Source organism: Macrobrachium nipponense, chromosome 46 (assembly GCF_015104395.2).
Source record: "Macrobrachium nipponense isolate FS-2020 chromosome 46, ASM1510439v2, whole genome shotgun sequence".
In the NCBI taxonomy this organism is placed as follows: domain Eukaryota; kingdom Metazoa; phylum Arthropoda; class Malacostraca; order Decapoda; family Palaemonidae; genus Macrobrachium; species Macrobrachium nipponense.
In genome coordinates, this window is record NC_061106.1 from 26,300,227 (window position 1) to 26,315,803 (window position 15,577).

Genomic DNA, 15,577 nt, shown 5'->3' on the forward strand with positions numbered 1-15,577 from the left:
GTACGTTCTCCCTACATTTTACCTTACTGAAAAGTTCTCCAATACAGAAGGTAACTGCAAGCACTATGGAAGTGGTGCAGGACCTGGATGTCAAATACTAAACTGGATAAATTGAAAAAAATAATAATTAAAAACGGAGGGTATGGCTAGGTCTAAGCTGGCTAACGGCCTACCTAACTCCCGTTAACCAACATTAACTGCTAGAGACTTAATAGCATGTTTGCTACATGAGGTTATGGTGGTGGGCCGCATGGTCACGGTACCCTAGATCTACCCAGATGTCTACCTACATTAAATTCATAACTAAATTATTTTCACGTGCTTATTTTTCTTTTCACCTAACCCTAGCCAGGATTCTTCCTTATTAAAGACTTTCGTTATAGAAAACCTGGCATTCAATAACAGCGATCCTTTGGCCATTTTGGTCAAAGTAGCTGCTACCAAATTCTGTTTTCTATATGGCCTACCTTGTACAATTTAGAACAAGCTAGCCTAGCCAACATAGGTAGTTCACGTTCGGCCATCCATCACTGCCCAATTTCGGAAGCAATGGGATGGCAGACACGTGGGAAGTCAGGCCTACTAGCTAGTAGTAACAACGTGAAACCGATGCACGCGATAAGCAAAAATACTGCATCCAGATAACCTCTACTATTTTAGTAACGTTATCAGCGGTTTAGGTACATAACATCGCCTACCTGAACTGGCATATTTCAAGATGTATAAAAAAAAAGTTAAGATCAGCCAATATGGCATGGCCATAGTAGACACGTGCCATGATGGCGACTTGCCGGACCAGGCCTGATCCAGGAAATTGCCGAGTGAAATGTAATTTTAACCAAATCATTAACTCAATCGATCAAAACTTGTTTGAACGACTGGGTAATTGTGGTATGAAGACGAACAGAGTCTTGTAATTAACAACGATCCATTACCACGTGAATCTTCTCTGCACGGTAAGGGAGTAGGTTTCGTTGATCTTGCCACTGGGAGAGGGTCCGCGGAAGTGACAGAATGTCTACGTTACAGCGCAAATTTCGGTTCGGACTGAACCTTCGGTTCGAACCTTTACCATTCAATATTTGTAATAAATGTATATAATACAAAAATATCATCTAATAAATTATAGTCTGTTGAAATTTTCACGTTATATATAATTTAATATTTTATATTATTAGTTTTCTAACGTAAGCCCTTGCTCGTGACGTCACTACACCCAAGTAAATGCAAAGGCCCGGCGCATAATTCAAAATTAATTCGCTATTTCCTAGTGACTACAAATAGCTAGCTGCGTGTTTTATCAGTTTTAGCATGCTCACTGATGAACTGACACTTGGAGCATTCTAATTAGTCCATAAATTTTTCATGATTCCTCTTTCATGTATGTTTACAAGATATGGATTGAAATGCTATGCCACTTGACAGCATGACAAATAAATATAACTGTGCCACACAAACAAAATAATCGCGCTTGATACATTATTTCATTCTTGTGATCAGCTATATTTAAAAAACTGGCATATGAAGACAGAGCACGTTATTGCATTAGACCATGAATGTTCAAATAAATTACTGCAAGAAGAATTAAAGCGAAACTGCAGGATGAAAGCTATTACAATAAAAACTGTATGGCAGAACATGGCCCTGAAAAACACTCATTTGAACCCCCTTTTGGTTTAAACAATCGGCCCCTTTTACTAAGTACTTATTAACTATTTGGTTCCTGTTATTTTCCTACATGATATGGTTTCTTATGTAATTATCTGATTCAAGTACAATGAAACTCATGTAATGTATTTTAAGTTCTTAGACTGTTTTGACACCAGGATGTAAAAGGCTGGAAAATAAATTAGATGAAGTACAAGTATCTAAGACAAAACTGGGTGAAACCTTTTACGTATTACTTCACGCAGTAATAAGACAGGTTGGACAGAAACACGGTGAGAAAAGGAATCGAGAATGGAGGTCAAGTAAAAGAATTAAAATGTGACAATTATCACTAAGAACAGTGCAAAGAGGGAGCTGGAGTGCCAGAAAATAAAGTTAATGAAATCAAATGATCTAAAGTGGTATTAGGAGAAACTCCCAAATTCCACTAAGAAGAATTAGCTGGAGAAGAGGTTGACAGCAAGGCTGAAGAAAGGAAGTGGGAATGGAGGTGACATATAAATCTAAAAAGTTGGTGCAGCTACAGGGCAAAGGGACACTGCAAATACCCTTAAGCAATGCATTAAGTGCACCACGTGAAGAGCACTGTCAGCACTAGCCCAACAGGAAGAAGAGCCGGAGGATAAGTGGATGCTGCAGACACTCTTAGTAAATATCTGAATACGTATACCAGATGAGGTGCCGTGGCATTAATACTTTTCAGATTTTGGAAAAGCTCAGGCAATTATTGTTTAACATTCTTTTTGTAAAAGGAGGATATAAACATAAATTGGGAAGATCTTCACATTAGTACTATAATTATATATTTTCCCCATTGTGCCAATAAATAATGATCCTTTCACATAGACATTAGCCACTCTCTCTCTCCACAAATCTGACTCATGTGTCTGTAAACATTACTTTTACAGTTCTCTGCAGGATCCCTTTGGACCCTAGCTACAACCCCATTTATTCATTTTACTACATCTCCATTCATATTCTCTTTCTTCCACCCACTCATCTGCATACTCTCTCCCCACTGGTTATCACCCTGATGTTATCAAACCCCTGTTGTTTTAAACTGGATCCAGCTAATGCTGTTTCCCCTACATAAAGACCCTAAGTTCGTAGATAAAAAAAATACAAATTGATTAAGAATTTGCCATGTCATAAAGCAGTGAATTAATGGGCTGTAGAAGTATTGGCACCTCTTACCTGCTTGGTTTCTAAATCGATGGTGCTAATATTGCTTATCTAGAGGATCATCCCGTCCACCACCCCAAACCTGTTATCACTACTCCTGAGAAGCTATCCATCCATTAAGGATTAAATAGGTGAAGCCAAGGCATTTCTAATAATGGCACTTCTGATGAACCCCTTATTTGGCTATAAAAATTAATCAAAATACTATTCATTACCTACCATAATTTCCATTAAGATTCAACTGACTGGAAATTACAATTACTGCTGTAAAGTACTAATACTCATTATATTATAGCTTTACAACTAATAATGTTGGGCTGATTTGTCTTTATGATAAGAATAAAACTATAAAACTATACTTGACTAAAGCAGTTACTTCTCTGCAAAAATTCTTCCAACCCTGTCTTCTTCCACTCTCAACTGAAAACAATACATCTCCATGTTAAAAAGAAAAAACTGATTTGATGGACCTTGTTTATTCTTTCTTTTACCAGTTCAAAATACTTACAATGTTATAAGAAATAAAATGTGGCAAAAATGGTTTTACGATGAAAATCTAGTATAGAAAAAAATGGATGGCTACTGTTGTTAATTCTTGTGATTTTGCATCCTGCTATCAATCAGAACTTTAATAACCAAGAATGAGGCAAAGAGAGAATTTACTAAAAATATAAACCAAAAAGATAAAATAAAATATTCTCATATTTGTTACTCCCCTCAATACCTAGATTAGGATGTTAATTAGGTCCTTTTAAAGTTTTTTATTTGCAAATCTGTCTTTCAAAGATATGTAGTGATGAGTCCAATTCTCAAACCTTAACTAATTTCATTACATTAAAGAATGTATAATTACAGTGAACAATCAATACCATAACAGTGAAAAAATATCCTTTCTTATACTACTAAGTTACATACCAAGAAAAAGACTTGTTACTTGTTTGTCTTGGAGCAACTTTGGCATGAGAGGTCTGGGGTTATGTTTCAGACCAACTGAAAATGTCACAGATATTCCATCATCAGCATCAACTACAGTTAACACCTCTAGCAATCACAATATCACTGACCTCAAATATGCACATATAAGATCCTATGGAGGCTTTAATGAGTGTACACAGTACTTAAAGAAATCAATCATGTGACAGAACTCATGCAGAGATATCTCTCAGAGAAGCAGTTAGGTCACATGATCTAACGAAAACCTGTACAAGATACTTTTTAAGTGAGGTGAGATAGTGGGCAATCTACCGCTCATCCTAAAAATAGCCAACTTCAAGACTCCAAAAACTTTTGATGTAATGAGTTTGTCATTTGCAAAGGATATGAAAGTATACTGCATACATACAGTAATCTGAAAGGCTTGACCCAACAACTTGCAACAAGATTTAGGTATGTTACACAGCAGGTATAAAGACTTCACAACTTTTAATTTAATCCTGTTCTTTCATGGCTGTATCTGTATCCTTTTGAATAATCAATAAAGCTCTACTGATTAGTGATTTCTTCTATTTTTGTTCTTTTGTTCTTTTCAGGGTATTCCATAACCAAGCAAGCCAAGAAAAAAATATTAAAGTATACAGATCTTTCCATCATACTGCAAGCTCTTATCAATACAATAACCATTTACCTGGTAGATGTCACCAGTTGAAAAAAGATGCTAAAAATATTAATACTTTTCATGGATCACCATAGACGACATATCCTGAAGTTATCCATTGTCAAGGATATTAAATTATTATTTCAATTATCGCTGTATGGATTCATCTTACCACAGTTTTGTAGACTTGTTTTGTTAATAACAAGAATGATGCTGGGTTCAAATGTCTGAACTTCCAAACTGATTTAACTATTCCAAAAAGTTTGCTGCACAAGTTTGTAAATGTCTAGTACAACTCATTAATTAGCATTTACATAAAAATTTCAAAATAAATGGATGTATCATAACTTACACTCCTCAATTTAATTAACATGGTACTCACAATTTACTGAAGCACTTAATATTTAGAATATGCACAAAAACCAATTTATTTCTATACATATGAATGTACATTCACAATAAACTTAAAAAAAAAAAAAAAATCCTAGAACCAAAAAAACTCTGAAAATGTGACAGAAAATTCAGTATTAAAACCAAGAAGTGAACTTACTGTACCCCTGAAAACAGAAAACTAAAATATAACTAGTATTTCTATGACAATGGAAAATGGATTCAGCAAATTATGTACACACTGCACAGCAATTTGCCCATTTATGTTTGAGACCCACAGTATACATTCTAAGTTATTGATACAAATGAAAAAACTTTCTCTAAAATAAAATTTGGCTGTTAAAAGTTACATACACAATGAACCATTAACAGTTGCATATTAATCTTTGTGGCAACAATTTAATGTTCCAACAATTTAACTACCAATTATCTGCATATCTTTATAAGTTTTGTACTTTAATAAACATTTGTACTTAAACTATCTTGTTTTGCAACAAACAAACAATACCAAATTTGGTTGCAATGTACAATGTACACTCAAAATATAACATAATGCCACCAATTTTAAAGACCACTTATAAAAATAAAACACTACTTGAAAAAAAATCCTAAACATTGTTCCACCTCCTTAGGTTCCAAAATTTCCAAATGCCTCTTCTTGCAGGCATTCAAACACAAAATTGCAACAACGTAAGAAGTAAAACTTAGTTTCCTGAGTAGATTGAGAATACTATTTGGAACATTTGAGCAAGTTCAGCTTCCCTGAGCTACTAATTAATCTAAAATGTTACAAAGATCAAGCTTAATGAAAACCAATCTATGGCTCATGATGTATGACATTTCAAAGTTATCTGGGCCAATTTTACATCTTTTCTCCAATGCACTGGGACAGAATGACAAGTTATCCATCCACTAAAAATTAGTACAGTTCATATAATACACATAGTAGCTCTTATTACAAGAATTGAATGCATTGTTATGCAGCTACTACTAATAAAGTTGATCTCTTACATTTAATAAATTGTACATAGGTAATTATTCAGAAATTAAGAGACAGCTAAGTTTTAAAAAAATTCCTTACAATTTTTTTAAACTTCCAGTTGCTCAAAAATGGTTTCATAGTAATGACATTTCTAATATAATTATAACTTCATAAAATTTATTATTAAAGGTCAACAATCCAATTATTACTATTATAAAGGTGTAAAATTTAATTACCCTCAAATAGTGAGGAACTTACTCAACCCTTTATATCACAACTGCTTGACTATTTTGAAAATAACAACTACATACTGGGCAACTGAAAAAAAATGTAATCAATAACACTTTGTATTTAAATGTACATACTTCAATTATGAGTTATATATCCTTTTAAGCAGATGTGGAATATGTACAGGTAATTAAGGTGCACGGTAATAACACCCAGGCAATAGAACATACAATAACATTGCCCTCCCACATCAAAGTTAGTATGTATTGCATAAAGTTTTACAAATTGCTGCCTCTGACAAAATATTTGAACAGCTTGAATTCTACAATTATAAAGTAAGGACAAATTTGCACCAGGTAAAATCTCATGTTATAAAACACAAATTTCCATTGGAGTCATGACTTTCATTTTGTGAGGTGGAAAGGACAACATACAGTATATCTCTTGGCATAAATATCAAAGCTCAAGAGGCCTTCCAAATGTCCTGCAGTTTGCAATTCTTGTTTCAGAATACTGTGGTGTACTTGCATTAAGTGGCCAACGTTGACTTTCAGGATCTACATCCTCCTTCTCACTATTCCATTGGCCATCAAAAACAACACACTTCTCTTTAACAGAGTCACATTTCTTTTTCTCTCCCCTTTTCATAACCAAGACTTCTTCAAGAGTATCCTCAGAATTGTGGATCAATTTTGCAATAAATCTAATAAACTGGCTTTCACTACAATGTTGCTTCATGAGATACAGTGTATAAAGGTCATTCAAGTTGCTCATTGACTGAACTTTTTTTCTCATTTGACCAAGCCTCACTGATGGTGTGAACAAGCATAAAAAGAAATGATTGAAGGGTGGAAAAGAAACCAAAAGCATAACCAATATACTAAGAATGGTAACAAATGACAGAAACGCAAGCCATAGCCAAAGTACGATGAATATTTTGTCATATAATTCCATGAGGTATAAATAACAACCAAATGTCTCTTCCCTTTCCACATTAATGAGATTTTCTGTATGGACTGTGCAGTTAGCAAAAGGTGGAAATGTCTGTGATATATAGTCAGTGAAGTATGGTGGGTTGCGCTGATATGGGTAAGAATGATACAGAAGTCCAATGAATCGATTCTGAAAAGCAGAAAATGATACATTTTTAATTAATTTGTATTTTTCACAGTTAACAAACCTGAGGTCTTAACAATAGGATAAATCTTCTGGCGTCTGCTGGAAACCAGTTAAAAACAATCAAAGATGGTAAATGCAAGGAATCTGTGGCATCTGGCATCTGATGCATAGTTGAGGTAGAAGCGAGTCCAGAGACTGCACTTGAATCCAGTGAAGCATCAATCTTTCCTCCAACCCAGGATGAAACATAAGAGGGTTGGCTAGAGGTGGGCAGTCAGTGTTAAGCTCTCAGGTTTGTTAGCTATGAAAAATAAAAAAATTAATTAAAAAATTGTTATTTGTTCATACGCAGAACAAACATTTAGTCTACACAATAGGATAGATAGACTCAAACTTGGAGGGAGGTATGAGAATCCTGAAACAACTGGAGGTTCAGCACACCAGATCATTCTTCTTAGAAATAAGAATTCTAAAGAAGAGGACCTAAGCTTTTGAGATGTTAGATATGTGGATATCTAACACTCAGTCCACTGGGTTTAAATACAAAGAAACATGTCAAGATTCATTACATCCATAAAATTAAAAAGAACTACGTGTATGTATGTATGTATGCCTGACTGGTCCTGAGCATGCACACGAGACCAACGCTATCAGACATCTACCGCCATCAACATTTGTGTTCAGGAAGTGGAGGAACACACTTATGATAAAAGACAAATCCTTCACACATAAACCTTCTCTGCAACACAAACCAAACCATCTCGAATGTCCCGAACCACACACATTGAAATGTCTTAACATAAATGTTTCCATATATCTTCCAAGATATCCCAAAAAATAATAGTTGCATCTGTCCCAGAGGAAGCACGAACACAGGAATCCAAGAAGGCTGTACAAATATGTTGACACACACATGACTCCTTAGGCTGGATAGAAAAAAAAAAAAAAAACTTGGAGGAAGAGAGCAAAGCGAACATCCGCTCTCCTCAGTGGTTGAAGATTGACTGATGTGTCACTGGATTCAAGTCCAGTCTCTGGACTCATTTCCATGTCAATTATGCATGGGAAGGCAGATGCCACAGATTTTTAACATGTAATTACAATCTTTGTTTTTAACTGGTTTCCAGCTGACACCAGAAGATTTATCCTATTGTTAAGACCGAAGGTTTGTTTTGCGTATGAACAAACAATATATATTATGATTTGTCACCACAAATTCACATAAAAAATATAAGAAATATTTGTTTGTATAAATTCAGTAGAAACAATATTTTTGAAAAAATACAAAAGAAAAAAATGAAAATGCAAACTGCAATAGTATAAGATATAGGAAAGTAAATCAAATATCTACAAACTGTACAAATACATTAACCCTTTATGGATGTGCATGATCATATGAAAATCTATACAGTGGACTCCCTGTATTTACGTTCCCAAGATTTGCAGGCGCTATGATCATATCTACTACCAATCGTTCGTGGAAAATTTGCCAATTCATGGTATTTTTCAGCAGGAAATATTCACTCATTACTGTATTAACATATAAATTTTATGACTAAACGCCCTTTTTTGTCATGAAACTATTGAAATATTCAGGTATAAGCATTTTTACAGGGGGTTTCTTTTGTGCTTGAACTAATAAAATAGGCAGTTCTAAGCAGTTTTAAAGGGGTTTTAAGTTATTTGCGGATTTTAGCTATTTGTGCGTGGGGGGGAGGTGTTCCACTGTAACAGGTATTCAGTGATGGATGGGCAAACTCACATCTCTGTGGTCTATTTTGTCAGATTTTAGTGGAACACATTATTCACTTTTCCATGAGGAACTTTCAATAATTTGCAGATTTTTTCAATTGAACAATCACTAAAATTAATACTGATTTGCTTTTTTGTGTTAGAGCAACACTTTGTTCATGTTGTGTATGTAATTAATACTGATTTTCATGATAAAAATGATTTACAGCATACTACTTATAATATAGTTATGCATCTATTAAGCTCATTCCAGTTTGGGCCCCATACTGAGCATAATAGATCTCTCTCTCTCTCTCTCTCTCTCTCAAAGGGTATTGTAAGATCTATTTGAAACTATATTGCTGTGAAGATTGTGATGATAAAGCAAGTTGAACAATATTTAAAATATTCACTGATTATTTTCATTTTATTTTCAGTAAAAGAAGACTGTAAAATAAAATGAAAATAATTAGCAAATATTTTAAAGTGTATGACATGCTTTATCATAAAACAAACTTTACAGTAATATCATTGCAAATATATCTTATATTACAAGAGAGAGAGAGAGAGAAGAGAGAGAGAGAGAGAGAGAGAGAGAGAGAGAGAGAGTCATACACTTATTATGCTCAGTCTGGGGCCCAACCTGGAGTGAGCTTAATACTAGATACTTAACTACATTATAAGCAGGATGTAAATCATAAAAATCAATGTTTAGTCACTTTCACAATATGAAAAAATAAAGTAATTCGCGAGTAAACATTGTTGTTATATTAAAAAAGCGAATTAGTGATAATTTTGAAAGGATTAATACTTCAGTATTAGGCATGAGAGAAAACGGCTTATGTATACAGTACAGGGGTAACTTGATTAGTTGTCACTTGTTTTGTAGGACAGATTTGTTTAATTTGTATTAAACATTTTATAGATATTTTGCTGTTTATATCAACATTAATATTTTAAAATGAGTAAATCATTGTTATAAGCATTTTGGGGGGCATATATACTAAAGAGTAACAGAATAGGTACTAATCTGTCTTATGATCTTTTGGGATGATGGTTTTTTTATATATTTTTGTTTGAGCTATCAAATTAAGCAGTGAAATATTAAAATAGACAGTTATAAGCATTTTAGACAATGGAGTACTTTGGTATTTAGCAGTTATATGGAAGTTATAAGCCACTTATAAGGATTTTTATAGGGGATTTTGCATTTCCGCTGCAGGTTCTGGAACCTAATACCATGTAAAAGTGGGGGAGCACTTTACAAAAGAGAGAGAGAGAGAGAGAGAGAGAATAAAAATTTTTTGTTACAAGAATGATGGCATAAGAAATTTTTAATAAATTTATAGATGTTGACGACTAACCACAAAACGATGTAAACCAAGAACTTACTGTAGTATAAATAATTTTTTTTTTTATCATAAATGTATTTGTACATAATCATGAAAATACTAACACAACACACAAACATAGCACTCTCTTTGGAGGTCATGCCCGATCATTCTAAACCAGTCATGTATTTTAGATATGCTCTATACAAGAGTACATATATTGCTCACCTAAAACACGTACCAGTAGAGTAAATACAATTTCAAAATCTTACAACTAAGGAAAATATCAATACCATATGTAAAATGTACGCCAAGCGCATTGTAGTATATATGTGCAGAATGATGCTGTAGGCCAAAGAAAATGTGCTTGTCTAAATGATAGGGGATACTTGAAGAGTAACAGTTATAGAATGGTACTTAATTTTGCAACATGACTTTAAAATGATATTAAGAGCGTTCTAGGATGATAGTTTGAGGTATATTTTTGTTTGAACTTTCAAGTTTAGCAATGAAGTGTTAAAGCACACAGTTATAAGTGTTTTAGGGGTGTAGTATATAGTAACTTAAGAGTAACAGAAGTAGGAGAGTATACTACTGTCATGTAAGGTTGCTTTGGGATGCATTTTTGTTTGAAATTAAATTAAATTATTTGATTATGATAATTATGGTATATTTTTGTTTGAACTGTCAAATTAAGCAATGAAATGTTAAAATAGGCATTTCAGTTTAAGGGGTACAAGGTATTTGGCAGTTATATGACAGTTATAAGCAATTTTAGAGGGGATATTTTAATTTAAAATTTTGCATTTTCCCAGTAAGTTCTGAAACCTATGCTGATGTAAAAATGGGGGGGGGAGGGGGGGGCACTGTATATTGAGAAGTTGGGTGCCAAAAACTTAAATTAGGTTATATAGAGTTAGGCTCTTACCCTTTCATAAGATGTAAGATCACCATTACTCTAAACATGGGGTTGGGGAGCAGTTGGCTCACACTGCATCAAAAAGTCTAATTCATATTTATTGGTAGTTCATCTAGGTAATATCATGTGCCACCAACAAACTTAAAGTTCAGAGACTATTACGTATATGTAGTTTGTTACATGCAAAAACTGGTGTGATACCTACATAACAAGAAGTTAAAAGAAATATGTAGTGTGGCACACTTACCTGTAACATAAAGTCAAAGAAACATATAACGCCAAAGTCTATAAGTAAAGCAATCACATGACAAATTACAAGCCAGAGATATTGTGAACGTGATCCTCTGTCCATATCAACAAACTTGAGCATTTTTTCTGTTACTTGCTCACACGAAGCAGCATCATACCTATATCAATTGTAGGAGTAAACAGGTCCATTAGTATTTATCTTATCAATTGTATGAGTAAACAGGTCCATTAGTATTTATCTTATCAATTGTATGAGTAAACAGGTCCATTAGTATTTATCTACTAAAAATTTCAAGGCTGCAAATATATAAAAAAAATATAAAGTATGGTAATTTTCAGAAATAAGACACATTATACATATACGTATGTATGATTTAATTTGCCTCTTACCTAGCTTCATCACATGCAAGATCATAAAGGAGTTTCTTCAACCTTGGATTCATAACTTTCTTGGCGATAAATCTTGGTATGTAATATAGACATCCAATAACCAGAAAACTTGTGTGAATCCAACGGTAAAATAAGAGGTATCGGCGGGAGCAGGAGCTGCCTAATACTGATGTGAGCTGTAACATTCAACCATGATCAATCAAAATTAATTATACAGGAAAATATTCCAATATACCTCTAAACCTCTATTCTGACAAATATTTTCAAGTTCTTATGGGAAAAATGAAAAGTTTTAGTCGATTTCTGACAGTAATTTACCATTGTTTTCAATGGGTCACTCAACAATTTTATATCATGCCTATTCAAGACACCAGGGAATTTTCCACTGATCAAAACTCTGATGAGCAATAATGTTCTTTTATCAATGTCTATGTGAAATTACAACTTGCATTATGATATACATCCTAATGTCAATAAAAGTAAATAGTACATATTTAGCATAGTACACTCAATAAACAAAAAATAAAGTCAAAGTGATGAGTTGATGTTAGTCATGTAAAAATGTAAAAGAATATACGTATCTATACATAGTAGTACTTAATTTAAAATAAAGACTTACAAAAAAGTAATGAGATATGTTAAATCTTTGCACACCATAAAAAACTGCAATAAAATATTTTTCCAATTATATACATCTCACTGTTATCTTGCTCTGCAATAGGGCTGAAACACCTAAGACTAGGGTTTTTTTTTAACTTAGCAGGCCAAAAAGTGCTTGCAAAATTGTCCTTTGAAGGCTTTGTGCAAATATAAGGTCAGCTATAGGAATTTAAAATCCTTCTAGGTTTTCTAAAATGTATATATTAATAAACCCCACCAAAGGGATTTGTGCTTTTTTTGAGTTGAATGTTTTGTTGACCTATACCTGTAATGAGGCAAAGGATTAACCAAGTGCTCTAAGAAGTTGTCTTCGGAGTTTCTTTTAGTTCCCGAACCTCCTGCAAGCCAAGACTAGGGATGCACTGATACCAAAATTTTGGCTGATACCGATACCAACTTTTAAAGCTGATACCTGTTACCTCCATATTACTGTTATTTAGGAGAATGAAGTGAACCCCCATATTTGCGGATTTCTCTCTGGAACATGTACCCCCATTATTAGCAGAATAATATTTGCCTATTCGTGGTATTTTTTTATGAGAAATATCCACAATTTCCTAGTTTTTATCAATTTCATCATAAAACGCACTTTTTGTAAACATTTGTAGTGAGTTTTTCTTGAGTTTTACCTAACTACATGGGCAGTTTTAAGCATTTTTATAGAGGTCTGGGTTCTAGCTATTTGTTGGGGGGGCGGGGTCTGGTACCTATCCCTCATAAATATGTGGGTTAGACACTATAAATTGTTACTAACTGTGTATATTGTTACTAAAATCATTCTTGTTCTCTGGTTATTATATATTAAAGGTTCAAAAGTTGAAAGGTCATTTAATAGGGTTATATAAACAATTTCAAAGGCATAATTTTTATTGAAAAAGAACATCAAGTATAACTATCTAGTTTAATCCCTTAGTTACCTGGATACAGTTTGGCTTATATTATGGCTACCATTAAGACTTTTAACAATTTAGGTACATAATGCTTACTTGAATTCATGGGGTGACAAGCAATCTGAAATCACTAATATATACTTTTACTCTGAGTTCTAATTTAGATATTGGCTAGAAACAGTTAACAAACTCATTTATTTAGATGATGAAAGGGCCTGGTATTCCTTTTCTGCAAATAATGGGTGTATGTATATGATCTAGAGCAGTGTTTCTTAACCTGGGGGGCGTCAGGAATTTCCAGGGGAGGCGCGAGCCCTAGGGAAAAATTTTAAACAAATTCTCAAATTAAATTCGTTATTCTCTTAACAAGAGTGAGGAACTCATATTCAGAAGTTTATGAAAAAATGCAAAAGTGTCGCCATATAACGTTACTTTCCTAGAGTCTACTGCTCTAGTTAGGCTCGTTGGGCTTCCCATGTTTTGTAATTATTGACCTCCCTCCCTATCCCTCGAAACCCCTTTTCTTTCTCTTTTTTTCCTTTAAATCTGGGAGGGAATTTTACTCACAGATGCAAGGGGGGCGTGAAAGACAAGACCAACTCTTAGAGGGGGCGTGGTCATAAAAAGGTTAAGAACCACTGGTCTAGAGAGAAATCCGCGAATACGGGGGTTCACTGTATTCTCCTAAATTACAGTAATATGGAGGTAACAGGTATCGGCTTTAAAGTTGGTGTCGGTATATCAGAAGAAAGCTGCTCTGGACTGTCCCAATGACTGCATGTAACAGTTCCTTAAGCATCTTATAAGGTACTGGAGGAGAAGGAGAACATGACACATCCACTGCATGTCTCTTAAGCGGGCATGATTTGTCCACAAATCGCCATTGGTGCCTGGGACTGGAATCGTCAGAACTCGACAAGACTATGAACATCCAGAGATACATCTTTCCAACAGTGTTTAGCTGCAACCTAGGAACCAGCAACAGGTTTAACTACCATTGACCTTTGCCTAGGAGAATTAGAGGGCCAGGCAGCCACCTCCCCTATCAACACATCACTAGCAATGGGCCCCAATGGGTACTCCAAATCACTTTTGCTGTCCATTGGGACTTTCACAGATGATACTAGTTGAGCAATAGACTTCACCACTAATTCAAATCTTATATCAGTTTTTAACTTGAGGCTGGTCATGGGGTTAGGATCAACATCAACAATATCATTATCATTATCAAAAGGAGATCCTTGGCTAGCTAAAGACTTACTAATTCCATCTAGCAATTGCCTTCCACTTTTTATCCCTAGCCATTTTGTTTAAATGTGCACTCAACGTCTTCCCCTTCTTACAGTTTCAGTCAGAATATTCATTACACCTTTAATCCACTGAACATATTTGTCCTCTACAAATTGTGCATGTGGTACGAGAATCATAAGATTCTTTGGTCAAACAAGTTTGCTGCAATAGCTAGTAAAACTAGTGTCTGACATTCCTGAGAAGTCAACTAAGTAAAAGAAAAGGAGAAAAAAAAAAAAAAAAAAAAAAAAAGTCTTGATTAATCATGTTTAAAAAGAAACCTAATTCTATCTTATTATGCCACAAGGCTAACAAAGTACGAATACTTCACCAACTGATGAACAAATACAATCAGAAAGATAGGCAATTCCAAACAAAGCTGCTGCTAATAGTGGAAGTACAATCATCAGCCAGCAGAAACAAACTGAGCTCTTTACCATATTGTTCCTCTCTCTACTCTGAAAGTGGGCAGGGTCTTATTCACCTAACCCAAAACAAACTAGCATAACCCACGAACTACCAAGTGAGTGAAACTCTTAGCAATGTATTATTATTATTAATAGGGCTTAGTTTTTAGCAATGAAATACTGGGAAGTTACTTAAATAAAAACCATCACATTATATCAAAGAATATGGTCTGATTAAAAAAAAAATAATACTTACATCACACACATATGAAAAAGACAGGCAAAAATTTTTTAGGTGAAAAGGGAGTTCACCAGTGCAAGTAAAGTGGGCAGATACGCATTTTATAGATTCCTTTACATACCAATTTGACCTAAAAATGAAAAAAAAGTTACTTTATAAGTACTGTTATAGCAAGAAAACACTTTGTGATGACAAAAAAAATATTTTTGACAATATTCTGGGTAATTTCATGTAAATAATTGATCTTGAGCAAAACAGTTAACAATGTGCATCAAGCACTTTGTTCATCTTGCATGCATTTGAGCA

The 15,577-nt window shown here is 34.1% G+C and overlaps 1 protein-coding gene across 3 annotated transcripts in view; it reads right to left on the bottom strand.

Moving 5' to 3' along the window:
* Positions 1 to 3,310: 3,310 nt before the first annotated feature.
* The window catches only part of LOC135214822 (uncharacterized), a 31,444-nt gene continuing 19,177 nt past the window's right edge, over positions 3,311 to 15,577 (bottom strand). For all 3 annotated transcript variants that reach the window (XM_064249202.1, XM_064249201.1, XM_064249203.1), the window contains exons 4-7: positions 15,287 to 15,401; positions 11,784 to 11,959; positions 11,392 to 11,551; positions 3,311 to 7,166 (exon numbers count right to left, since the gene is read on the bottom strand). In XM_064249202.1, coding sequence (XP_064105272.1) covers positions 6,501 to 7,166; positions 11,392 to 11,551; positions 11,784 to 11,959; positions 15,287 to 15,401 — 1,117 coding nt within the window. In that variant the 3' untranslated portion in view covers positions 3,311 to 6,500. The remainder of the gene's footprint in view (positions 7,167 to 11,391; positions 11,552 to 11,783; positions 11,960 to 15,286; positions 15,402 to 15,577) is intronic.